This window comes from Capricornis sumatraensis, chromosome 23 (assembly GCF_032405125.1).
Source record: "Capricornis sumatraensis isolate serow.1 chromosome 23, serow.2, whole genome shotgun sequence".
Classification (NCBI taxonomy): domain Eukaryota; kingdom Metazoa; phylum Chordata; class Mammalia; order Artiodactyla; family Bovidae; genus Capricornis; species Capricornis sumatraensis.
The window spans coordinates 15504919-15531853 of record NC_091091.1 but is presented as its reverse complement, the minus strand read 5'-3'; the positions used below and the strand labels follow the sequence as shown (position 1 = coordinate 15531853).

The 26935-nt window shown below is 42.2% G+C and overlaps 1 protein-coding gene across 2 annotated transcripts in view; it reads left to right on the top strand.

Annotated features, from left to right (window-relative positions):
- MYOF (myoferlin) overlaps positions 1–26935 on the top strand; it is a 175426-nt gene that overhangs the window by 93959 nt on the left and 54532 nt on the right. For both annotated transcript variants that reach the window (XM_068961267.1, XM_068961266.1), the window contains 8 exons: positions 11187–11364; positions 12516–12640; positions 14814–14920; positions 17263–17455; positions 18941–19096; positions 21853–21984; positions 23861–24024; positions 26801–26915. In XM_068961267.1, the coding sequence (XP_068817368.1) occupies positions 11187–11364; positions 12516–12640; positions 14814–14920; positions 17263–17455; positions 18941–19096; positions 21853–21984; positions 23861–24024; positions 26801–26915 (1170 nt within the window). The remainder of the gene's footprint in view (positions 1–11186; positions 11365–12515; positions 12641–14813; positions 14921–17262; positions 17456–18940; positions 19097–21852; positions 21985–23860; positions 24025–26800; positions 26916–26935) is intronic.

Genomic DNA, 26935 nt, shown 5'->3' with positions numbered 1-26935 from the left:
TATAAATCAGCTCCTTCCCCAGTATGGAGACACTTATGCATAACACCCATGATTCGTAAGACAGAGAGCCACAGATGTGATTTTTTTTCCTAGTAAAATAGTGTAATTAATTCAAGGCAATAAACACAAAAGAACATTCTCATCATGAAACAATTAAATGGTCAATTTTTCCTTGTAAACTAATTGACATGTGCAGTACAGATTTGTTAGCATGTGTGATGGATAGCTCAATGTTAAATTAACCCTGTCTCTGTTACTCACTGAATTGTTTCTAGTACATTCTATACCATTATTATGACTTGCTGTTTTTTGGGGTTTTTTTTGATAAATCATGGTAGTCTACTTTTTTGGTTTTGAACTTTTAAAACATTATCTAACATATAACATTATGGGAGTTTAAGATGTACAGTGTGCTGATTTAATGCATTTAGTGCCCCCTGTGAAGCCCCTACATTCAGTATGATACCACCTTACTGTTAGCTAACACCTCTCGTGTCATAGAATTATCATATTTTGTGGTGAGAACATTTAAGATCTAGTCTCTTAGCAACTTTGAAGTATATAATGTAGTATTGGCTGTGATTACAATGCTGTGCATTAGATCTCCAGAACTTACTCATCTTCTAAATGCAGCTCTGCACCCTTTGACCTCCTCAATTCTCCCAGCCCCTGGTGACAACCATTCTACTCTCTGCTTCTATGAGTTCAGCATTTTTAGATTCTACATATATGTGGTATCACACAGTGTTTGTCTTTCTCAGTCTGACTATCTCACTTAGCATAATGCCCTCAAGGTTCATCCATGTTATTAGGCAAATAGAGAATTTTCTTCCTTTTTGTGCTTGAGTAATACTCCATTGTGTGTGTGTGTAGATAACATACATACATATATATGCCATCTCTTCTCCAACTATTTCTAAGAATCATGGGTTGGTCCATGCATGTTCTAGAAATCTGAATTGTTTCTCAGAGCAGCCAGCTCATTGATGCCCACCCTCCCCCCTTCAGGCCTCTCTCTGCTGGGTCCCACCACCCATTCCCTGATGGCTCAGATGGTAAAGGATCTGCCTCCACTGCAGGAGACCCGGATTTATTTAAATAGTAATTTAATTATTATTAAATAAATAATGATAATTAAACAATAATTTAATTATTATTAAATAAATAATAAGGGACTAACACAACACACATACCATCCCATCCAACTCCCTTCCCAGCTCACAAAATTTTTTATAAATTTTTACAAATATTTATTTATATTTTAAATAAATAAAATATTACATAAATGTAATAAAAATGAACTGTACAAGCCCAAATCCCCCAAATATTTAAAACTCCCAAATTATGGGAGTTTGTTTTATGCCCAGTCACCTGAGTTTTGTTTATGCTTTTTTTAGATTTTTATTTATTTATTTAGTTTTGGTTATACCTCGAGGAATGCAGGATCTTAATTCCCTGACCAGGGATTAAACCTGGGTCCCCTAAAGTGAAAGTGCAGAGTCTTAACCACTGGACTACCAGGGAAGTCCCCCAAATCCCAACAGTATTAAAAAGCAGGAGAGGAGCTGAGATTCCAAGGATACACTCACTCTTCAAGCTACCAGGAGCCCAGAAAGAGAGTGAGATGAGCAGATCTGTGCAGCTGCTGGGAGGATGCTTTCATGACAGTGGTCAGCCTAGAATGTAATCATGACGTTTGTCACAGTTAAAGAGATCTTGTGATTCATTTACAAGTAATGAAACTTTCTGGTTGAGTTGAAGAGGCTTCATCAAAAGGGCAACTTGGTCCCTGTGAAATAAGCGTTATTCACTCAGTCGTGTGCATGGATTATAGCCCACCAGGCTCCTCTGTCCATGGAGTTCTCTAGGCAAGAAAACTGGATGGGTTGCCATTTCCTTCTCCAGGGGAACTTTCTGACTCAGGGATCAAACCCGGGACTCCTACATTGCAGGTAGATTCTTTGGTGTCTGAGCTACCAGGGAACCCCTGGAATAATATAATATGTATTTGTCTCTGGTTCCTGACACAGAACTCCTAAAACCTTTGTGATTTCCTAAGTGATAAGAGCACTTGTGAGCATCTTTTTCTCATATTTGATCTTTGATTCTGGTTCCTGACATAGAGTTCCTAAATCTCTTGGCTTTCCTGGGTGATAAAGTCTTTTGTTCTAATGTGTTGACTTGGTGGGCTCCTGAATGGGGGCTGCTCACCAAGCCATCATTAGTAGCTTGGAACTTTCAGCCTGACCCCCTCCACATCCTTCAGAGAGGGGCTAGAAATTGAGTTAATCATTGATCATGCCTACAGTATGAAGCCTCCATAAAATCCCCAGAGTACAGGGTTTGGGGAACTGATGGGTCGATGAACTCATGGAAGTGCTGGGAGGGTGGTGTGTTCAAAGAGAGCTCCTTCCCACAGACCTTGCCCTGTGCCTCCCTTCCATCTTGATGTTCCTTTGTATCCTTTATCGTATCCTTTTATATTAACCCATATCCAGTAAGTGGGCTTCCCTGGTGGCTCAGATGGGAAAAATCCACCTGTAGTGCAGAAGACCTGGGTTCAGTTCCTGGGTTGGGAAGATCTTCTGGAGGGGGCCATGGCAACCCACTCCAGTATTCTTGCCTGGAGAATCCCCATGGACAGAGGAGCCTGGTGGGCTACATTCCATGGGGTCACAAAGAGTCGGACATGACTGAGTGACTAAGTACACAGCACATATACAGTAAGTAAACTGTTCCTGAGCTTTGTGAGCTGCTCCAGCAAATTAATCTAACCCTGAGAGGGGATTATGGGAACCTCCAGTTTGTAGTTGATAGGTCAAAAGCACAGAGGAAGTGGATGGGGGGTAGTGTTGTGGGACTGAGCCTTTTAACTTGTGGGATCTGATACTGTCTCCAAGTGGATAGTGTCAGGATTGAGTTAAACTTCAGGATACCCACCTAGAGTTGGGCTTCCCAGGTGGCACTGGTGATAAAGAACCCGTCTACCCATGCAGGAGATGTAAGAGTTGTGGGTTCGATCCTTGGGTCAGGAAGATCCCCTGGAGGAGGGCATCCTGTATTCTTGCTTGGAGAATCCCACGGACAGAGCAGCCTGGCAGGCTATAGTACATAGGATCACAGAGAGTCGGACATGACTGAAGTGATTTAGTGCAGAGCACACACATCTGGCATCAGAAGTATTAACTGTGTGATTGTAGTGTGACAGTAAAGGAGACACACAGCAGGAAGTGTGAGTTTTTCCTATTCAGTTGCCAAAAATCCCGGTTTCCCATCTTTCTAGAGCAGAAGGTGACGTGGTGCTCCAGATGGGCTTGGTCAAGAGACCCTACAAGGATAGGTAAGAGGATGTAGCCTGGGTACTTTCCTAGGCAATCAGGCAGGTAAAAGATCAGCTGTTGCATCCTCAGCCTTAGCTCTCCCATTGGTCTGGCTCACGTTAAGTGTCAATAAGTATTGCTTGAGTAAGTACGTTGCGATTCATCCATTATCTCCTTTAGATCAAAGGTGGCAAGCTGTCCATTTTCTTTGGCACAGTCTCCTTGTCTGTGTCCTTTAATGTCCCATGCCTCCTGGGCCCACAGCCACTTTTAAGAGCTTGTTAACTTTCTCCCTCTTATCAGGTATTCTGCTTAACAGAATCATCCCCTTCCCCAAATTTACTTCTAAAACTGTACCTTATACTTCTTGAGAGTCCCTTGTGTCCCTTTGAAAAGACCCTGATGCTGGGAAAGATTGAAGACAGGAGGAGAAGGGGACAACAGAGGATCAGATGGTTGGATGTTCTCACCAACTCAGTGAACATGAGTTTCAGCAAACTCTAGGAGATAGTGAAGGACAGGAAAGCCTGGCATGCTGCAGTTATGGGGTCACGAAGAGTCAGACAGGACTGGCTCGCACTGATCATGGATAATCAGAAAGCCTGAAGGCCCTGCAAAGTTAAACACCCATCAGGAGATAGTCAATAGACTATAATTTATGCTCTTCAACTTGCCCTGTTATAGAAGGTTTTTCCCCAAGGCTACTAGGGACAGGGAACAGAAGCTGAGGCTTACAGACTGGTCTAAACTGTTGCTGGTTACTTCTTACACCTCTTTGTGCTCCAAGAGCACAGGGGAAGTGGGAAAGGACAGGGGGAAGGAGAGAATTCTCAGCCTCACTATTCCTCCAGGACCCCAAGGCTCTGGGCAGGTGAGCAGATGGTCTGGGCACCCCTCTTGGACTCTGACTTGCACAGTGGCCCAGGAATCTTGCTCACAGTGAGAACTTGCTGTGTTATGAGTTCTGATGGCCAGAAAGCCCCGTTATTGTCTTAGCGCTCAGACCCTCCAGGGTGAGGATCCTATCAGGGTTCTGTAGGTGACTGTGAGTTCTGCCCAGGAAAATCCAGAGAGAGCTAATGGAATCCTGGCCACGAGAGATGTGCAGGGCAGAGCCAGCTGGACCAGAGGTGGTATCCCCACCTCTTTGCAGCACCTCCCCATATAACTTCTCTTTTCTCTGCAGTAACAAGTTATTGTTGTTCAGTTATATCTGACTCTTCATGACCCCATGGACTGCAGCACAACAGGCTTTCCTGTCCTTCACTATCTCCTTGAGTTTGCTCAAACTCATGTCCATTGAGTCAATGTTGCCATCCAACCCTCTCCTCCTCTGTCATCCCCTTCTCCTCATGCCCTCAGTCTTTCTCAGTATTAGTCTTTTCCAATGAGTCAGCTTTTTGCATCAGGTGGCCAAAGTATTGGAGCTTCAGCATCAGTCCTTCCAATGAATATTCAGGATTGATTTCCTTTAGGGTTGAGTTGACTGGTTTGATCTCCTTACAGTCCAAGGGACTCTCAAGAGTCTTCTCCAACACCAAAGTTTGAAAGCATCGATTCTTCGGTGCTCAGCCTTCTTTATGGTCCAAATCTCATATCCATACATGACTATGGGAAATACCATAGCTTTGACTATATGGACCTTTGTTGGCAAAGTGACATCTCTGCTTTTTAATATACTGTTTAGGTTTGTCATAGCTTTTCTTCCAAGGTGCAAGTGTCTTTTTTTTATTTCATGGCTGTAGTCACCATCCACAATGGTTTTGGAGCCTAAGAAAATAAAGTCTATCACTGTTTACATTTTTTTCCCGTCTATTTAAGCTAGAGCAGTAACAGGTGGCTCCAGCTTAAATACTGATCATTCTTTCTGGGCCCTGACGTAGGCCCCAAATTATGTTTCATATTTTTGTTCCTTCCCTTCTCTGATAGGATCCTAGATGATTTACAAAGAACAAGTCATGCTGTATATATATATATATATATATATATATATATATATATAAGGTCTGACTAATACAAATAACTTCCTACTTTTAATTTTCATGCAATTTAAACCAAACCTGGAATTTCCACAGCACTTTGGAACCATAGATGTTTCAGGGGACTTAGTTGTAGGTATTTAAGGAAACTCCTGACAAGTGACAAAAGTCTTCCAATCCCCTCTTTACCAAAGTGAAAGTGGACTAAGGTAGAGAAGTTTTTAAAGCATAAACTCCAGAAGATGGGGCCCAGCTATAAGTATAATTTAAAGCTCTTCAGATGTCTTTCAATATGTAGCTAAGGTTGCAAACCAATGTTTTAGAAAGGCTTTCAGAAAAGTTTGAGACTCAGAGGGGTTTCTAATGAAATACTTTGGGATGTTTCAGGTATACCATGTCAAAAATTTCATTAACCAAAATGGAAGTTTTGTAATAGTGGGATGTCCCAAGGGTTTTTTGTTTTGTTTTTTGAAAGTATAGTTGATTTATAATGTTGTCTAATTACCTATGTACCGCAAAGTGATTCATTTATACATATATTTATATACATTCTTTTTAAAAATATTATTTTCCATTATGGTTTATCATAGGATACTGAATGTAATTCTCTGTGCTATACCGTAGGACATATATTTATGCTGTTGATGCAGTCCATGTGTAAGAGCTTACATCTGCTGACCTCCCCCTTCCACTCCATTCCGCCCCCAACCCTCTTGCCCCTTGGTAACCACAATCTGTTCTCTATGTCCACGAGTCTGTGTTTTGTAGATAGGTTCATTTGTGTCCTATTTTACATTCCACATATAAGGGACATTATATAGTATTTGTTTTTCTCTTTCTGACTTACTTCTCTCTATCACAGTCTGTAGGTTCATCCACATCTCTACAAATGACCCAATTTCACTCCTTTTCATGGCCGAGTACTCTTCCATTGTACGTGTAGACCACATCTTCCTTATCCATTCCTCTGTTGATGGACATTTAGGTTGTTTCCATGTCCTGACTATTGTGAACAGTGCTGCTGGGAACATAGGGGTGCATGCATCTTTTTGAATGTGGGTTTTTTCTAGATATCTGCCCGAGAGCGGGATTGTGGAATCACATGGTAATTCTATTTTTAGTTTTATAAGGAACCTCTATACTGTTTTCCATAGTGGCTGTACCAACTTAGATTCCCACAGACAGTGTAAGGAGGTCCATTTCTCCACATCCTCTCCAGCATTTGTTATTTGTAGAGTTTTTATTGATGGCCACTCTGACCAGGGTAAGGTACTGCCTCACTGCAGTTTTGATTTGCATTTCTCTAATTAGTGATGGTGAGCATCTTTTCATGTTCTCATTGGCTAGTTGTATTTCTTTTTTTTTTTTTTTTTTTCTTCCATTTTTATTCTTTGGAGAAATGTCTAGGTCTTCTGCCCATTTTTCTATTGGGTTGTTTATTGTAGTCATGTTGTATGATATGTCTGTGTATTTTGGAAATTAAGCCCTTATTGATTGCATCATTTGCAGATATTTTCTCCTATAGCTTATCTTTTTTATTTTTCTGTTTGTATGGTTTCCTTTGCTGTGCAAAAGCTTTTAAGTTTGATTAGGTCCCATTTGTTCATTTTTGTATCCTTGGGAGACTGAAGGCATTGGTAAGAAAACACTGGTATGATTTATGTCAAAGAATGTTTTGCCTGTGATTTCTCCTAGTTTTATAGTGTTATGTCTTATGTTTAAGTCGTTAAGCCATTTTAAGTTTATTTTTGTGTATGATGAGAGGGTGTGTTCCAGCTTAATCAGTTTACATGCAGCTGTCCAGCTTTCCCAGCACCAACAGTTGCTGAAGAGACTTTCTGTCATTGTTGGCACATTCCCCTCCTGATTCCCTTCTTACTTTCTTCTATTTTCCCCTTTTTCCCTTTGTCCTACCTGGTTACATGGGGGCAGAGGTCTGAGATCTGCCAGCATTCAGTAGATACTCTGTTGGAACTATTCTACATGTAGCTGCATTTTTTATAATATCTGTGGGAGGTGAGCGTCATGGCCTGCTACTCTGCCATCTTGATCAGTCTACCCAAGTTTCTTTCAGACAGCAAACTGCAGTCACTGTCAGATGTTTTCAAAATGGTACTCAAGAAGTGTAAAATAGAATTACTATGTGCTGTGCCATGCTTAGTCGCTCAGTTATGTCCAACTCCGTGACCCCATGGACTGCAGCCCGCCAGGCTCCCTTGTCCATGGGAATTCTCCAGGCAAGGATACTGGAGTGGGTTGCTATACCCTCCTCCAGGGGATCTTTCCAATTCAGGGATCAAACCCAGGTCTCCCGCATTGCGGGCGTATTCTTTACCAGCTGAACCACTAGGGAAGCCCAGGAATACTGGAGTGGGTAGCCTATCCCTTCTCCAGGGGATATTCCTGACCCAGGAATTGAACCAGGGTCTCCTCCATTTCAGGTGGATTCTTTACCAGCTGAGCTACCAGGGAAGCCCATATGATCCAGGAATTCACTGCCGGTTATATACTCAAAAGAAGCAAAAGCAGGAGCTCAAGTGGATATTTGTACAGCAAATGGATAGCAGCATTATTCACAGTAGCTGAAGGGTAGAAGCATCCATGAATTCATAAATTTATGAATGGATGAACAAAATGTGGTATATACACACTATTTTATTAATTTAACAAGGAGGCTAGGACTTCCCTTATAACTCAGTCCGTAAAGAATCTTCCTGTAATGTAAGAGACCCAGGTTCGATTCCTGGATCGGGAAGATCCCCTGGAGAAGGAAACAGCAACCCACTCCAGTATCCTTGCCTGGAGAATCCCATGGACAGAGGAGCCTGGCAGGCTATAGTCCACGGGGTCGCAAGAGTTGGACACAAATTAGTGACTAAACCATGAAACAAGGAGGCTCTGATGTCTTGTCAACCTACATTAAGCAACCAAAACTGAGGTTTGGCAATATTTCGAGATTAAGAAATCAAAGGACAACAGACCAGAAATATGCAAGTGGGCTTTCCCAAATAATACAACCACTTAAGCTACAGCCAATCAAATAATCTCCTTGTCTTCCTTCTGCCTGTGCTTTGTAAAAAGTTTTCCCTCCTGTCCTGGAGGGCTCGTAAGCAATTCCAGTTTTTGTTGCCAATTCCAATCAGTGTTTGCTCACATAAACACTTGAGTTTTTAAAAATGTCTCAGCTTATCATTCAACAATACAATGAATTATAATTCAGCCTTAAAAAGGAAGGGAATTCTGATACATGCTACACCATGGCTAAACCTTGAGGACATTATGCTAAGTGAAATAAACCAGTCATGAAAGGACAAATACTGTTTGATTCCACTTACATGGAGTACTCCAGAGTTGTTAAGCTCACAGAGACAGAAAGTAGGTAGAAATGGGAGATTAATATTGAAAGGATACAGAATTTGATTTGTAAGATGAAAAAGTTCTTGTGGCTGGATGGTGGTAATGGTAACACAACAGTGTGAATGTATTCAACGCCATGGAACTGTGCACTTAAAAATAGTTAAGATGTTGAATTTCATTATGTGTGTTTTACCATAATTTTTTTTTAAGTTTTAAAAATAGTTGGTTAAGTACTTCTGCAAATGAATTTCTGCATTCTTGCATCATACCAGGCAGAAGACCCACCCATGATGGTGATTCATTTTACAGAATTAAGGTCATGTATGGTATGAATGAATAACAAGGGAAGGAAAATCAGTTCATAAATATCCTTCAGGCATGAAATAATTTTTATTAGCTTTTTAGAAGTGAAAGTTGTCACTATTCTGCTACTTAGATGGTGGTACACAAATGGGTAGAGAAGTAACTAATAGGGAAAAAAGTGCAACAACAAAAGAGTCACCATTTGTCAAAGTAAGATAGCTATGTGACCTCCAAAACTCAAAGGACTACGGAACTGGGAGTTCCTTCTTTAGAGGTTTTTGAACAAAACTTGCTATGTTGAGAAATTTGTCAAGCAATTTGAATATTATCATTTGTAGGTCCCACAGATTTGCCAGTGGAGCACACAGCCAATGTGGTTACTCTATAGTAAACATATGTTCTCATCTCCAAGCTGAGCAAGTATATAGAGACTTCTATAAGGAGTTCCAATAAGGACCCAGAACAGACTCTAGATATGGACAAAATTCAATGGCAGAAAGCTCAAGACATAATGAAGCACAACAACTTAAACCATTTCATGTCTCTCTTTGACTGAAAAAAAAAAAAAAAGTGTCTGAAGATCAGTGGTAATCTGATCCATAAAGAAGGCGAGATGCTATCTGAGCAAGGATTTAGGGCAGGATGGGGATTCAAGAGACTGTATGTGCCCTAATGAAGGAAGGCCTGAAGGGCTCATGGTCATTTCTGCTAGGCTGATAGATACTCCACGTGGTCACTGTTGGCCCTATGTTCAACTCCCTCACACACACATACACTCAGTAAGCCAGTAATAAAACAAGCAACAAATAAATAACAAATGTTGGCAAGGATGCAGAGAAAAGGGAAACCGCATGTACTGTTGGTAGAAATGTAAATTGGCACAATTGCTATGGAAAATGGCATGGTGGCTCCTCCAAAAATTATAACTGCCATAGGATCCAGCTTCCTTAGCTGTGCAAAAGTTCATAAGTTTGATTAGGTTTCATTTGTTTATTTTTGCTTTTATTTCCATTGTCTTGGGAGACTGACTGAAGAAAACATTGCTGGGATTTATGTCAGAGGATGTTTTGCATATGTTTTTTTCTAGGCGTTTTATGGTGTCATGTCTTACATATATAAGCCTTTGGGCCGTTTTCAACTTATGGTGTGAGGGTGTGTGCTGACTTCATTGATGCGCATGCGTTCCAGCATGTGACTGTCCAGCTTTTCCAAAACCACTTCCTGAAGAGACTGACAGTAAAAGTCTTATCACTTATGACTACAGAGTACCTAACAATTTAAATTATTAGAAATGTGTAAGTTAGATAGTAAAGTTAGCCATAATCTCTCTACCTTCCCCAACATAACTACTGTTAACAACTTGGTTTATCTTCTTTATTTGCATATTCTTTGTATTTGATGGTATTAAAATATATATTTATTGGGTTCACTTAAAAATACCTTTTTTCAAAAAAAAAAAACAAAGCCTTTTTTCCCATGTTTGCGCATATGTATCTACCTAAGACCTTTTATGAACTTTTGCTCCATTGCATGGATGTTGATAGCTCAGTTTGTAAAGAATCCACCTGCAGTGCAGGAGACCCTGGTCAATTCCTGGGTTGGGAAGATCCCCTGGAGAAGGGAAAGGCTACCCATTCCAGTATTCTGGCCTGGAGAATTCCATGGACTATATAGTCCATGGGGTCGCAAAGAGTCAGACACGACTGAGCAACGTTCAGTTTCTTTCATGGATGTAACATAATTTGCTTAACCAGTGGCCTGTTGTTAAACATTTGTATTGTTTTCATTTTTTTGTCTATTTCAGTCAACTCTGCAAAGAACATCCTGGTTGTGTCTATCTTTGCCCTCTGTGTGAGTAAGAGGGGAACTGCTACATCCAAGAACATTCTCCACTGCCGTTTGTTAATTGTGTGCTTAGCCACTCAGTCCTGTCTGACTCTTTTGTGACCCCATGAACTGCAACCTCCCAGGCTCCTCTGTATATGGGATTCTCCAGACAAGAATACTGAAGTGGGCTGCCATGCCTTCCTCCAAAGGATCTTCCCAACTTAGGGACTGAACCCAAGTCTCTTGCATTGGCAGGTGGATTCTTTACCATTGAGCCACTATTCCCTGGCATTTAACTCAGCACTAATTATTAGGGTTAGAATCATATCTGCTAGAGTTCCACGTGTAAATAAGAGCAAAAGGAGTTTCTCTGAGCCTTGTGTCTGCTGGTGCTTTGCAGAAATATCAGCGAAGGCGGAAGTACAGCCTGTCTGCTGTGTTCCATTCAGCCACCATGTTGCAAGACATTGGCGAAGCCATTCAGTTTGAAGTCAGCATCGGGAACTACGGCAACAAGTTTGACACGACTTGTAAGCCTTTGGCATCAACCACTCAGTATAGCCGTGCTGTATTTGATGGTAAGACTGACGCTGGCTGTCTCTCCTGCACATGTTTACAGTGGGTGCACCACAGGATGAGAAACATGCAGTGCATTCTCTCTCTGGCGGGTGTTATTCCCAGCTTATGCATAGTGGAAAGGTAGAATGCAGAAGAGAGGTGGCTGGAGTTTAGACGCAGACCCTTTTCCAGGGGCTGAATCTCAAGGCCTCTCCCATGTCCAATTTTAACACTGGCTCTGTTTTGTAAGTCATAAGATGGCAGCTAGCTGAACACTGAGCCTCCCCTAAAACAGCTCCTGCCCCTGCCCGCCTCTGCCCTGCCTGGCCCCAAACTGCTTTCAGTTTGAGTAGTTGAAGTGGATGGAAAATCAGCTTCTGGTCATTGCTCTGTTTCTCCCCAGCACTATGACCTTAGCACATCACTTCACTCTATCCCTCCTCTTCTCTAGAGTTGCCATGAGTATTAGATAGCTATATTCAAACCAACATGGATGGAAAACAGTCCCTGCTTTTATAGAACTTACATTCTAGAGTATAAAAGAAATCATAATAGAAGTCAGAGTATGAGAATGCCCTAATAAAGATGTGGACAAATGGTTCGAGAGTACACAGAAGGGAGTGCGAAAATCTGATCCAGTGTCTCAACAGCGTTGCCACAGTTTTTAGCTATTTTTTATGCAAGTAGTGTTAAGCTAGAAAATGTGGGCTAATCTTTAGAAGGCTCTGAGCAATACCAAATTCCATGTATCCAACTAAGGTTTTTAAAAAACAGAAAATTCTTTTTTCTTGTCCCATTCCAAAAAAATATTTGCTTAGGATAACCGTTTTCAGGGACAAACACATATAATCTGATCTCTTATACTCCGTTTTCTGCTACCCTGTTATGTCATTATCAGTGATGCTCAGATGCATGGTCCCAAATCACCGAAAGATCCTGAGAACATTGTGCTAGGTTTACCAGGGCCTTTTAGAGAGATTTTTCAAAGCAGGCTGCACAAATACGGACTTTTTATTTATCCCTCAGTTGCTTAATTAAATAAAATGAAAGAATCAGACTACTCCAGACCACACCCCCAGGCCTATGATTAACCAAGCAGTCCAGTTTGTACATCTCTTCAATAAATGCGTTAAGTGTCCAGTGTTCACTGACCCTCAATATTCTACACCAGGAAACTACTATTACTACTTGCCTTGGGCCCACTCGAAGCCAGTTGTTACACTGACTTCCTACTGGGAGGATATTAGTCATCGCCTGGATGCTGTGAACACGCTCCTAGTCATGGCAGAAAGGCTGGTGAGTTTCTTTTCTACATTTCCTTTTCACCAAACAGGATGAATTGTGTATTAGAATGCAGGTTAGAATGCAGTTAGGCTACTGAGGTGGTATCTGAGGTACCACAAGACCTCAGAATATAATGGTAAGCAAGATGAACACTGTCTCCTTAGCAACGGTTGAGGTAGGTAATCCAAGGCTGGTGTGGAGGTTCGGTGGTACTGGGGCACCCAGGCCCTCGGCCCCTCCGCCTGTTGCTCTGCTATCACTATGCATTTGCAAGGAAGAAGCAGCTCACCACTACACCACCCCTGCAGTCTGAGGAAGGGGGAAAGAAAGGGAGAAGATGACCCAGGCTCTCCCCTTCAAGGGAAAGACCCAGAAGTCACACACTTGATTTCTACTCATTTCCCACCGCCCAGAATCCAGTCATGCAACCACATCTTACTGCAAGAGAGTTGGGAAATGCAGTCTCAGGCCTGTGCAGGCGTATGTCCCGGTGCAAGTTCACTTACTGCGGAAAAGAGAGGATGGATGTTGAAGCAGAAGGGCAGCTCACCCTTTCTTCCATAATTTGTATGTGGAATGTGGTGTGGAGAATGGTTCATTCCAGTAGAAATATCGCAACCCTTAGAGCTTTGCTGTCAAAGCAGTAAAAATCCCTACTGTGGAAGAAGTGGGTTCAGAGGACTTTCTTGTTGCAGGTGGGAGAGTTCCCTCTGGTGGGAACTTGCCTAGATGTGACATCTGTGGTTAGCCATCTGGTTGATGTTAATGAGAGGAGGAAAACATGGTTGGGATATTTCTAATAAAGTCAAAGATGCTCAGTTATTTCTGTCAGGTACTGATAAAATCCATCTGGTATTAGTGTTTTGATTTCCAAATTATATGAATACTAATTTGCCTAAGATGTTCCAACCTCTGTCAGCCTTGTACCATGATGCGGAGGGGTCCTGGAATATACTTGAGCTAAGACTCCATGGCAAAATCTGAAAATGTTGTTTTATGCTTCAAAGACAATATTGAAGAGAACTGTACATTTAACTTAGGCATAATTGTCCACATAACAAAGTTACAATTGATACACAGTGTGGTTGTGGTGTTAATTTCCAAGTTTCCATCTCAAGGGACTTGGTGGGAATTGGTCACACCTCTATTCTAATTAAGCTTTGGGTATTTCCAGCTTTTTTCATCTTCAGTCTTTTCATCAGCTCTCTTCACTGTCCTAATTCCATAATAATCTGGACAGGACGGTGGATTTCCATGGCCAAACTTCTGGGGACCATGGTGGGCTCTCCCTCAACGTCTCTGTTAGTAGATGCTCAAAGTGACACAATAATACGTTCTGGGTTTATCTTATACTTTCTGTGGCCCAACTCTGGAACCACAGTTTCTCTACGGAGCCCTGGTTCCTTTTAGTGGCAGAGGAATGTAAAGAATAATATCTGGCAGGGTCCTGGAGTGTTCACTACTACTGACATGTCTTTGCTTCTAGGCCTTCTCAGCAGACAAACCACACATACATGTGTGTATACATATGCATATTTCGTATCTCTCAGTATACTGAATGCAATGCGTTTATAAGGACGACTTAATTCCATTTTATTGATAATATTACGGGGTTTATTCTAGTCTTCCCTATTTCCATACTTACAGCTCCCTTCTCCAGCTTCCATTATCCTCAGTATATTTACTCATTTGCTTAGTTCTCCATAGGTAAAGTACTGGGAAAAACAGATCTAATTAGAGTTTGATATACTTACGGCTCTTTCCTTCCTTCAAACTGAGGGAATCATTGTGCTCAAAAGTTACCTGGGCTAATTCAGTGTATTATGTTATTCATCTGAAATGTAGTTAGGTTCACTTGTTCATGTTCTGCATTCCATTTTAGGGTTCCTTCCCCATCCTTGTTGGTTTTTCTTTTATTTACTTTCTGAATATATAAAACTTGCTTCATTTCGAAGGTCAAAGTTATAGGAAAAGGTTATCTTATTACTTTATATTATCGGTGTTGGTTTCATTTTGAAGAAAAATAGTGTTAATCTGTGGGGAACATGTTAAATGTAAAGGAAAAAAAAAACCTTTCATTTTTCTGTTAAATCTTTTTGTGTATTTTTCTTGAAAATAAAAGTTAAACCTTTGTCGGGTATAATGCACAATTACCAATTCTTTCTCCCCTCTCCATGTTCTTCAGCAATCAAACATAGAGGCTCTAAAAGCAGGGATACAAGGTAAAATTCCTTCAAACCAATTGGCAAAAACGTGGCATAAGCTCATCGATGAAGTTATAGAAGACACAAGGTACAGTGATCTTACTTGTACTCTAGAATCCCCAGCTGTGCTCCCCTCTCTTAAACTGTAAGACCAGAAGAGTCTCCAGAATTTTCTAGTGTTTGCCAGAAAAATAATTTGAATCAGCCAAGTTTCTCAAAAGGAAAGAGTCTGTGAATCACCAGCAGGAAAAGCTCTGCTTTCTTCTGGTGCCAACTGGAAAGCTGCGGAGGGAGGCTGAAGCCCCCTCCAGGAAGTCGTCCCAGTGCAGCCGCAGGGGAAGGGTTGGGCAGTGGGGAGGGCTGGTCTGTCTGGCCTCTGCCTCCAGGCAGCTCTGGTGTGCCTACCACCCCAGGAAAGGTGACTCCTGGCTCCCACAGAGAATGGGATCTGATGGTGGGGCATTGATTTTAGAACCATTTAGAACAGCGTTCTTAATTCATAAACGCATTTTCAGAAACAGCGGTTTTACTCTACTGTCAGATGCCTAATGAGTCCTCTGGCCAAACCTGCCTTAGGTGAAGCTGGAGAACCTTTATGACTTGGGGAAACTGTTCAGATCTGTGGGCATTTGGAAATCAAAGGCAGAAGTGATCATGCTGAACTCATTTTAAATGTTGGCCAATTAACAGGGAAGTCCCAAAAGAAAAGCATATTGAGTATCCGCCACCCTCCTCGCCTCTGAGCGACTGCCTGAACATTGTCTCCCAGTCTCCTTGCGCCCTCTAGTGGTTTGGCGAGGTAATTGTGATGCAGCTGAGATTAAAGCGCAGCTGGAAGCCTGTTTAAATGCAGAGAATTTATATCTGGGTCCTAAGAGGTCATCTCTTCCAATCTTCTTATTTTGTCTACAAAAGAGGCCCAAGAAACAGAATCCCAAGGAAGTGAAGTGACTCATCTGAGGCCCGGAGTTGGGTTTATTAACTTCTTTTCCTACCATGTGTTTCCCACTGCCATATCTATTTATTGAACATCTTATGTGTGGCCTTTGAACTACAGCTTCCATCTATATTTTTGCCTCAAAGAATCATTTCTGGGACTTAACCCTTCTAATGTATTGCCATAATTACCAGTGAAGCCAAACAATAACATTTGGTAATACCTTTCATGTAGAAAATGCCTATGAATTTCAAGGCTTGTTGAGCAAAACACAAAAATATCTATTTATACTTCTTCTTGAAGAATCAAATTGGATACGTTTTAACTTTAGGAAATCTATGTTTAGGGAAGTCAGCTAGGATTTCCTTAAGAGTCTGGGTGAAATTCTAACCAATGAAAGTTGTAGGTAGAGACAGTGAGAGTAGAATTTCCTGGAACAGGTGACAACTTCACTTTGACCCCATCAGCAACCCTGGTGAGAGGGAGGCCCTGGCAAAAAAAGGCTAATTCTGGCTCCAGCTCAGCTGTTCTAGTGGGAGCTTGACCTGTACAAGGGGTTCTTGCCTTTTTAGGAGGGAATGGGCCCCTTTGATTATCTGATGAGATGACAGTGATGACGGCAACATCACTTAGACTGTGTGTGTGTGTGCGCGCTCGTGTGCACACGCACTCTCAGTCGTGTCCAACTCTTTGAAACTCCACAGACTGTAGCCCACCAGGCTTCTCTGTCTATGGAATTCTCCTCGCAAGAATGCTGGAGTGGAGTGGGTTGCCATACTCTGCAGTAGACATTGCTCAAAAGGCTCGCCATATATTAATTTACTTACTTCTCACCACAACTCTAAAGGTAGATATTATTTTCCCACACTTGAGGATAGGAAAACAAAAGATTCAGTTAACTGGTCAACATCACAAAAGTAGTAAATGATGGCGTCAGGGCTTGTACCCAGATATTCTTCTCTAAAGCCTCTGGTTTTCATCGTGATGCCATCTTTATCATGATGTCACACTGCATGCCAACCCAGACAGACACTTTTCTTTATAAGTTTCAGGGAGTCACAGACCTCCAGAGGCCTCCCGCAGACTGCCTAAGGGTGCATGGGCCCGAGGTTAAGAAGTCTTCTGCTAAATAATCTCCAAATGTCCCTTCCTTCTTCATTTTGTGGGTCTGTACAGTGATCATAGGAAGCAAAAGAAGGGAAGGCCAGTTCTTCGCAGCTGTTGCTTCTGTTTCCATCTTCTTCCCAGTGATTCCACAGGCCTTGGGTCAAACCCAAGGAATTGCTTTGGAATTTTCATCCCCCTGCATGCCCATGTCTGTCTGGCAGGTCTGCTCTGCCAAGGCCATGTACATTCACCTTCAGCTTTACTGTGGTCACTCTTGTAGAGTCTTAGGAAATTGGTGTGGTTTCCAAGATTGAAACCAATTGTAAATGAATTTGATAGCTCTGAAACCCAATAAGCCATTCTACATATTCTGTGTCCCATTTTAGATACACGTTGCCTCTCACAGAAGGAAAACCTAATGTCACAGTTCTCGATACTCAGATCCGAAAGTTGCGATCCAGAGCGCTCTCTCAGATACATGAGGCAGCTGTGAGGATGCGGTCTGAGGTCCCAGAGGTCAAGTCCACATTGGTGGAAATCGAGGACTGGCTCGATAAATTAATGCAGCTGACTGAGGAGGTAGGGCTTTTAAACTTCATCTGATATGGAAGTGGGATTCCGCAGAACGGCACCAGGGGCAGAGATGGTGGTGGGAAAATCTAGGACATTATCTTAGACATTGAACAGACATGATGGATGATGAGATCAAGGAGTTATTGGACTGAGATGCTAATGGATAAACATCACCGAGGTCAGGGTAGAAGAATTTTCAGTTGGTTGTCCTGGAAAGGTCTTCATAATGGACACGCGGTCATTGTCATGGTACAATCAGAGAACATTTCAGTTAGAGTGATACAGTAGCGGATCTGTGTAGTACCTTTGGTTGGGACCAAGAAGACCTGGCTTTGAATCCTGGATCTACCATGCGTAACTTTTGGGCAAGGTACTCAATCTCTCTAAGCGTCAGCTTTCCCATAGATTAAATGAAGAGAATTTCCCTGGTGGTTTAGTGGTTAAGAATACACCTGCCAAGGGGACATGGGTTTGATCCCTGGTCCAGGAAGATTCCACATGCTTCCGAGCAACTAAGCCCATACTCCACAGCAACTGAGCCTGAGTGCCACAACCCCTGAAGCCTGTGCACTCTAGAGCCCATGCTCCCTAACAGCACAATGAGAGAAGCCACCACAACGAGAAGACCACACAGCGCAACAAAGAGTAGCCCCTACTCGCCCCAACTAGAGAAAAGCCTGCACGTGGCAATGAAGACCCAGCGCAACCAACAAGAAAAGAAAGACATATTTAAAATAAATAAATGGGGGGAAGTAGTACTCCGTTTCCAGCACTGCTTAACAAAGTTAAAGAAGATGAAGAGTGAAAAGGCCTTAGCCCAGTGTGGGGCACACAGTGAGTGCTGGATTACTGTCGGCGGCCACTGACCTCTGTGGGTTGGAAGGACAAGGGAGCAGGAGGCTCCTCCCTCCTGACCCCACAGATGGGGAGATACAGGGCAAGTGTAATACATTTGTGAGTAGAGGGACATTTGAAAAACACATGTGATGACAGGACATTTTTATTTTTCACTTTCTATGCTTTGTTACTTTCAAAGTTTTTTATGGTGAACTTATATCAGCTTTAAAATCAGAAAAAAAGAGGTTTTAAATACCTACGTTAATACTGCACATTTGGAAAATGTCGGATTGTGAGGTAGAGATGCTCTGTCTATGCCCTGTGAAATAGACGAAGCCTGTAACCCCTTGACTGCTGTGGACGTCTTTCTTCAAATGATGGGAGAGAAAAGGGGCTATTTCACACAGTTTCTCTGTCGAAAGGGCCTTTGGCAGGTGAAGGCCCTCTGCTTCCCTCTGTTCCCTTTAGCCAGTCACAGGCCAACAACCTGTGGTCCTGGAAGCCAAGAGCCTCGGAAGAAATTTCAGCAGCGCCCTAGCCATGCTGTTTCTTTGAGAAACGGAGCCCTGAGGGTCCAGCCTGCAGGCTCTGCGGTGTTTCTGCATTTAGACTAACTCCAGCTTTGCTTCCTGTTCCATCCCCTCCTGTGGCCAGCCTCAGAGCAGCATGCCTGACATCATCATCTGGATGATCCGGGGAGAGAAGAGATTGGCCTACGCACGCATTCCCGCACATCAGGTTTTATACTCCACCAGCGGTGGGAATGCGTCTGGGAAGTACTGTGGGAAAACCCAGACCGTCTTTCTGAAGGTATGGCTTCCTCACTGTGCAACATGAAGTACTTGAGTGCAAACCCCATGTTCCCAGGAAGGGCTGTTTTATAATTTGCCAGCCACTGAATGGCTAGGGCTATCCTGATCCGTTTCAGCTTCTTCTGGTCCTTCCTCTAGGGTGGTAATTACCAGAGTGGCCTGAGATCTGCAGGATTCAATCAAGGACACTTCCGTAGAGGTCTCTGTGACACTAATGTTCATATGGCATTGTGAATGCTTTGCTTTCTGGCATGAATTTTCCACTTCTAATGTCTCTTGTGAGGCAATGCCACTCTTGCCTTTCCTACTAGTGAGTGTTTGGGAAGCAGAAAAAAACAAAGGTAATATAGGTAGTCCATGCAATCTATGCTCGAATCAAATGGGTCCTTAAATTGAAAAACCCCTGAGAATTACTACTTTAGGGTTGGGGTTCTGAACATATTTGGAGACTTGGACTCCTTTAAGAGTCTGATGAAAGCTACTGGCCCTGTCTTCCAAAATAACACACATCTCAGATGCCTCCAACATTCTGCATATGATTCAGGGGCTTTATAGAACCCATCAATTCATCCCAGGACCCTGGATTAAGAACTTCCCTTGTGTGCATAAGAAGAACCAGAGGAGGCTGGGGATGGAAACAAAGAGATCCAAATAGTTGCCAGATACAAGTTTGACATCCCTCTCCCTTCCAGACTCCGCCTGAGTGCCTTAGAATATCAGGAACGGGGGAAAAATCGAGAGAGAGAAAAGCAGTCACGGGAGAATGTTCCATTAAAACAGGGAGATATCTGCTAACTTTTAATAAATGCACTCTTTGCTCTTTAATCAAGAGAGTGAAAATAGAACCAAGGTGATTATCTTGTTTCAAGTGTCTCTTGGTGGAATAAATTTTACTTAAGATAGAACCACAAGTATAATTGACCTCAGCACTGCATGGAAGCAAACTGATTAATAAATAAAACTTCACAGCGGGTGGGAGAGGAGGCAGAGTGGTATTCTCTGTATTGGGTTTTACAACTCAGTGGATAAACAGTAAAGTGCTTTTTAAGAGAATGTTGTATATATGTATTGATTTTGTTAATACTCATTATCCAGTTTAGGTAGCCATTTAAGTCAGTGGTATTTTTTTTGCTGTTGGTCTTGAGACCTCTTTTCGCTCTCAAAAAAAAAAAAAAAAAATCACTGGAGACCCCAAACAGCATTTGTATACATGCTTCTGCTGCTGCTAAGTTGCTTCAGTCGTGTCCGACTCTGTGCAACCCCATAGACGGCAGCCCACCGGGCTCCCCCATCCCTATCTACCAATATTTACTGTGATAGAAATTAAAACTGACATTAAAAAGTATTTATCTATTTTAAGATAACTATAATAAATCCATTATATTTTAACAAACTATATATTTTTATAAAATACAACTATTTCCTTTTAAAAATCAGAATGCTGAGTGATACTGTTTTGCACTTTTGCAAACCTGGCTTCACAGAAATATAACTGAATTCTCAAAATTGCTTCTACATTTAGTCTGATGCTCTGAGTTGCTTGGTTGAAGTGTATGAAAAGAATCTGACCTCACATATTATATGTATTTGGAAAAGAGTGGAGTATTTGAATAACTTTTACAGATAATTGTGGGTACTTATCTTTGATACAACACCAAACTCAATTGGTAGCTTTTAAAAGATTAATTGCAATATCGAAGCTGAAACCATATCAGAGAATTTTTCGTTCTCTGCTACATTAAAATCCATTGGTCTACCTTGTACTTTGAATGGCTCTTTTACCCATGCCTGGTTTTTGTAACGTAAAGCTTTTACCATTTGGAAAATATTCGTTCACTGAGTTAAGCAAATTTTCCCAATGTTGACACGTTTCATCATACAATAAAAAGTCACATTAATATCACTTATAATAAAAGCTCTGATGTACTGGGATGCTGTTAGGTTCACCCACTAAGGCAGAAACAAACTTTCCAAAATTCTAATTTTTAACTTGAAACCTTGAATTTTATCATTGGCAAGAAAATAAAGTCACTTATTGTCCTTGACGTGACAAAGCTCACTTGTTTATGTTCGAGAAAACATCTGCCCCACATCCAAGTATGAATAACCATATTGGGCAGCCAATTGCTGTTTCAGAAAGAAAAGCTATTCCATTTTTAAAAAAAGTCTAGTTCAGTTCACAGCTCGACTGCATAAGAATCTTTTCTCAAAACATATACAAATACACAGCGGAATTTCATCATACAAAATATTAAAAAAGACATGTATTTGGATATCATGATTTAGGATTAGCCATTTTTACCGCTCTATCAAAGGAATTCATAAGTGAAACTGGCATCTTGTTTTTTTCACTGAGAGTGATGAAGAAAACTATTACTACCAGTACAGTTTGGTGTTGCTGCCTTGATTCCTGCTGCAGAGCTTGGAGTCTTATCCACGCTTGCTTTTTTTTTTTTTTTACCCTCAGTGCAAATGTCAATACAGTGAAAAAAGCAAGTAGCATCCTAGTATTATTAGGAAAATAATTTTGACCTCATGAGCCTCCTGGAAAGATCTCAGGGACACCCAGGCGTCCCTGATTTAGTTGTTATTTTAATCTTTGTAGACGGGTCATTTGGAAATATTTTAGCTGCACAAATAAAATTAGACTGTTGAAAACAATGATTAGACTTCCAGTCTGCTTTTGTTTTCAGCTTAATATCACAGTCTGTGCTGTGCCTGGCATAACAGCTCATGTTATTATACATCTCACAGTATCCACAAGAAAAAAACAACGGACCAAAGGTGCCTGTGGAGTTGCGTGTGAACATCTGGTTGGGCTTAAGTGCTGTTGAGAAGAAGTTCAATAGCTTTGCAGAAGGAACATTCACTGTCTTTGCTGAAATGGTACATCATTATCTTTTCCTTTTTGTGGGGGACCACTGTTATGTTTCAGTTTGGATGTCAAATCAACGACCAGCATAATCACTAACTAAAATTCCATCCAACAGCCCTTCACTAAGGGGGCTGGGAATGATTGACTGGAGGTCTTTGTTGGGACACTCCAGTGTGATTCACACACAAGCATTCCAGGAGTGAAGAATGCTTGAGAGGTGCCAACCTTGAGAAGCCTGTTTGGGGTCTGTTTTCTGCCATATAGCAAAGTGTCTGGAGTCTTTAAAATATAGAAGATTCATTCCTCAGAGGGGTTTGCCCAGGGGCAAAGAAAATACTCCCTGAATACTTTAAAAACAGTAAGAGATAATTTGTAAATCCTTCACTGGGTTAAAAATCCACTTAGTTTATCCAAAGTCTCATTAGAGTTAAACCCTTGAAACAATTTTCACAAACTGTTAAAACTAACTCCACTTTTAGATGTATTTCTTTTATTCAAAGTGCTTATTGATATAAATGTATTAGATATAGTCAGTGGATGTCTTCTGACAATTTTCCGATGAGTTCCATTCTTTTACAGATGGGCCTTCATGCTCAAATGATTGAGGAGAAGACTATCTTCATTCTAGCTAAATTTTAATTGTGTTTCTACTATACTGTACCTGACTGCTGGTTCAGGATTGTAGCTCTGATCTTCTTGCTGGGCAAGAAAACCCATAGCCGTCTTTTAGTTTTGCTTTTCTTTACCTGGCACATAGTAGGCTCCTGAAAATGAAAGTGAAAATCTCTCAGTCATGTCCAACTCTTTGCGACCCCATGGACTATGCAGTCCATGGAATTCTCCAGGGTAGCCTTTTCCTTCTCCAGGGGATCTTCCCAACCCAGAGATCGAACCCAGGTCTCCTGCATTGCAGGCTATTCTTTACCAGCTGAGCCACAAGGGAAGCCCAAGAATACTGGAGTGGGTAGCCTATCCCTTCTCCAGAGGATCTTCCCGACCCGGGAATCGAACCAGGTCCCTCGCCAGGCCCCTACTCAAATGTCTTCCATCCTCCTTTAGCCAAAAAGTCCCCAGCTACTTATGTAAATCATGTGCTCAGTGAGCTCATCAGCAGACAAATGGAGATGTCAGCTTAGACCCAGAGACTCTCACCACTGGCAAATCTCAACCCTCTTTATGGTTTACATAGTATAAAACCGACCAGATTGTAGATTTATAAATCCTAACTTAGGAAGGAATGCCCTATAAACCTGGCTCTGCCATTGTCACAAAACCTGCTTCCAGAAAGGTCTTGGCCTACTCACCATACTCAAGAAGCAGTGAAGGCTCAGAACTTTTTGACCACGTAGAGGCTGGGTACTAAAGGACCTTCATGTTTCAGATGGGTCCTTTGTGGTGCCTAGAAAATATACCATTAATTCTAATATTGTTTCTGTGGGGAAATGTGCCCCATGTTCTAGGCAGCCGACTTACAAATAAACTTTTAGAAGACTACATGTTCATAAATTGAGGGCTTTTGTAGGTATCTAAAAGGTTCAGAGAACTATTTGGAGCCATTCAAAATAATGGTGGAAACAGCTTGCGTGATATATCAGTGTTTACAAAGCACTCTCACAGTCAATCATTTGTACATTTGAGCTTCAGAATACTCCTATGAGAAAGGGAATATTATCCTCAGTTTACAAATGCGAACACTGAGTCTTAGAGAGATGAATGATTTACCTAAGGTTGCAAAATCAGTAATAGTCCAACTTAGGTCCATACCTTCTGAATATAAAGCTTTTTCACTTCTCATTGTTTAGCCTAAGTCCTAGATGGACCTGAAAATTTATATGTTGGCTTTATTTCTTGTTCCCTGATTATGTTTCTCCAATTTCTTTTTAATAGTATGAAAATCAAGCTCTCATGTTTGGAAAATGGGGCACTTCCGGATTAGTGGGTCGTCATAAATTTTCCGATGTCACAGGAAAAATAAAACTCAAGAGGGAATTCTTTTTGCCTCCAAAAGGCTGGGAATGGGAAGGAGATTGGATAGTTGATCCTGAAAGAAGGTGAGTTTTCTATTTTCTGAGGAAATAAGGATGGTAATGGTGTCTTTCCTGAGAAACTGCTAAATGAATCTTCTCCATCATCATTCTTGATCAAATTTATATAACACTCGCTGAGCAGAAGTAAGTCCACAGAAACTCACAGAAGCTTGAATGATGTCATCAATATTTCATAATAAAACAAAATATAAAAAAGCACTTGGTACCAACATAACTGAGAATGTATTACATGTGAATGTGTCAAGCAATGTGTCATTTTAAAAAAATCTGGATTGCAATCCTAGAAGATAGGTAGTGTCAAAAATCATGAAGAGCCTGAGATTTTTTATCTTCCTTGCAAGCTAGCTAGGTTACCTGCCACAATTTCATGGATGTTGGCTGGAGACTTTAGACTCCCAAAGCGGAGACAAAGGGCCCACTGCAAAGAGCAGTACCAGAGCATCAATATTTGTTCTCATTCTCTGAGCCCCAGTTCCTAGAGGGTGACAAAAAAGGGCCAGGTGACAGTTGTACATGAAGAGGATTGTGTAACAGGAATCCTGAGCTTAGGGCACCCAAATCATTTATAATGTGTAGTAAGCATGCTGGCTCTTTGCTCTGGAGAGAAACACTGCATCTTTTGAGGTTGTTCCTCATATAAACATCCTTGAAAAGATAGTTTGTAACAAAAGTTGTGGAGCCTTTGTTTAGAAATGCAAGACACACGCAGCAAAGAATGCTGCTGCTGCTGCTAAGTTGCTTCAGTTGTGTCAGACTCTGTGCGACCCCACAGACAGCAGCCCACCAGGCTCCCCCATCCCTGGGATTCTCCAGGCAAGAATACTGGAGTGGGTTGCCATTTCCTTCTCCAATGCAGGAAAGTGAAAAGTCAAAGTGAGGTCACTCAGTCGTGTCCGACTCTTAGCAACACCATGGACAGCAGCCTACCAGGCTCCTCCACCCATGGGATTTTCCAGGCAAGAGTACTGGAAGTGGGGTGCACAAAGAATCTCTCTCAACAAAAAGCTCCCAACAAAAAAACAGTGTTATCTCCACTTTAAAGATGAAACAGACATGGAGAGACTAAGTCACTTGTCCAAAGGCATACAGACTGTGGCTGAGTGGTATAGACAGGGCTGGAAGCCAAGTCTAGCCTGGGTGCCAAAAGCAGTTCTAAACCAATATGCTGGAAGGTCTGCAGAAAACAGATGGACCACTTTAAATGGATGGGTTGTAGGGTATATGAGTTACATCTCAAAGGCTATTATTCAAAAGAAAGAAACAGTAGAGGGGGCGAGTATGTGTCCCCTGGAGTCTGGAGGAAACCAAAGGGTGGTTTCTGAGTTGCCAAAAGCTTGGGAGCCAGAACACTCTCTTCTTTCCACCTCAGGACAGCGTACTTACTTTTGGAGGAAACATGCTCGTGAAGTTGGAGTTGAAGACCTCAAGCTAGAGTTTGTTCTTTCTCTCCATATTTGCTTCCTATAAGCGCACAGGATTAGGGAAGGAGGGAAAGAAGTGTGCTGGGTCTGGTCTGTTACGTATTTGCTTACAACTACTTTTAACCTTTGAAGCTCTTCCCTTGTGGCTCAGCTGATAAAGAGTCTGCCTGGATTGTGGGAGACCTCAGTTTGAACCCTGGGTTGGGAAGATCTCCTGGAGAAGGGAAAGGCTACCCACTCCAGTATTCTGGCCTGGAGAATTCCATGAACTGTATAGTCCATGGGGTCGCAAAGAGTCAGACACGACTGAGGGACTTTCACTTTCACTTTTAACCTAAGACGGCCTTTTGGGGGGTAGAATTGGGGTTGCTGGTGAGAAGAAAGGAAATGGGATTTGAATTAGAAGGAAGGTTCGTGAGGACTGGAAAAGGCCAGGGGAACTGGAACCGGAAAAGCTGAAGGCCAGAGCCTGTCAGAGCTGGATGGGACCCCAGCAGTCAGGGAAGCGATGGAGAAGCCCAGCTTATACAAAGGGTGGGAACTTTTTGTTTTCTGATTTCCCTCCAGCACTCGATTCCAGGGGAGGATACAGCAGGGAAAAGATGTAGAGACAGTAAAAGGAAAAAAGAAACCTTAGTTGAGCAGATACCTGGCAGAAAACTGAGCCAAAATTGGAATCTCTGTACTTTCTTTCCTCTGTGGGTTTCCAAAACCAGGAGGAAAGCTGGCATGACAGGGAGGCAGTATAGATTACTCAACTGGCCAGATAGACCCTAGAGTCTAAAATGACCTGGTTTGGCTGCCATTCCTACCAAGGAACTATCCAGAAAACGTAAACCCCTCCCTTCAGTTTGTGTTACCTAGACCAAGCAAAGCCCGAGTGAAAGGTTTCCACACTTGGCCCATGAGACCGTCTCCATTCCATTTTTAAAACAGGAGGAAAGAGGGAAGATGACTCTCTGTTCTTTTGAACTGTTAGCCAAGAGTCAGGCTGAGAAAACGCTGAAGGGCCCTGACCTGACCCAGCAACAGAAGCCAGGTCCCTAGAAGGAGCTGCCCACAATGGCAGCTTTCCCGGTCCCCACCCTAATTACTGAGCAGAAGCAACGCTGCTAATTTGAGACGCTCTCTGTAATTTAGGTCTCCTTGTTCCAGCCGCCCTTCTTCAAAGGAATGTCAAAAGCTGTTAGTACTAAAAGGAGTTTGGAGTGGGGAACCCAGTAGGGTAACGGCGAGGAGGGAACAGGGGGCCGCCCCAGGGGTGTAGATGTTTTCCGGCCATTGGAAATAGCTGGGGTGGCCGGCGACCACCTTTGGTAAGGCTTCTCCTTTGGTAACACGAGCCTCTTCCCCCACAGCTTGCTGACCGAGGCGGATGCGGGTCACACAGAGTTCACAGATGAAGTGTACCAGAACGAGAGTCGCTACCCCGGGGGCGAGTGGAAGCCGGCGGAGGACACCTACACGGATGCGGTGAGCGCCTCTCCTGTGTC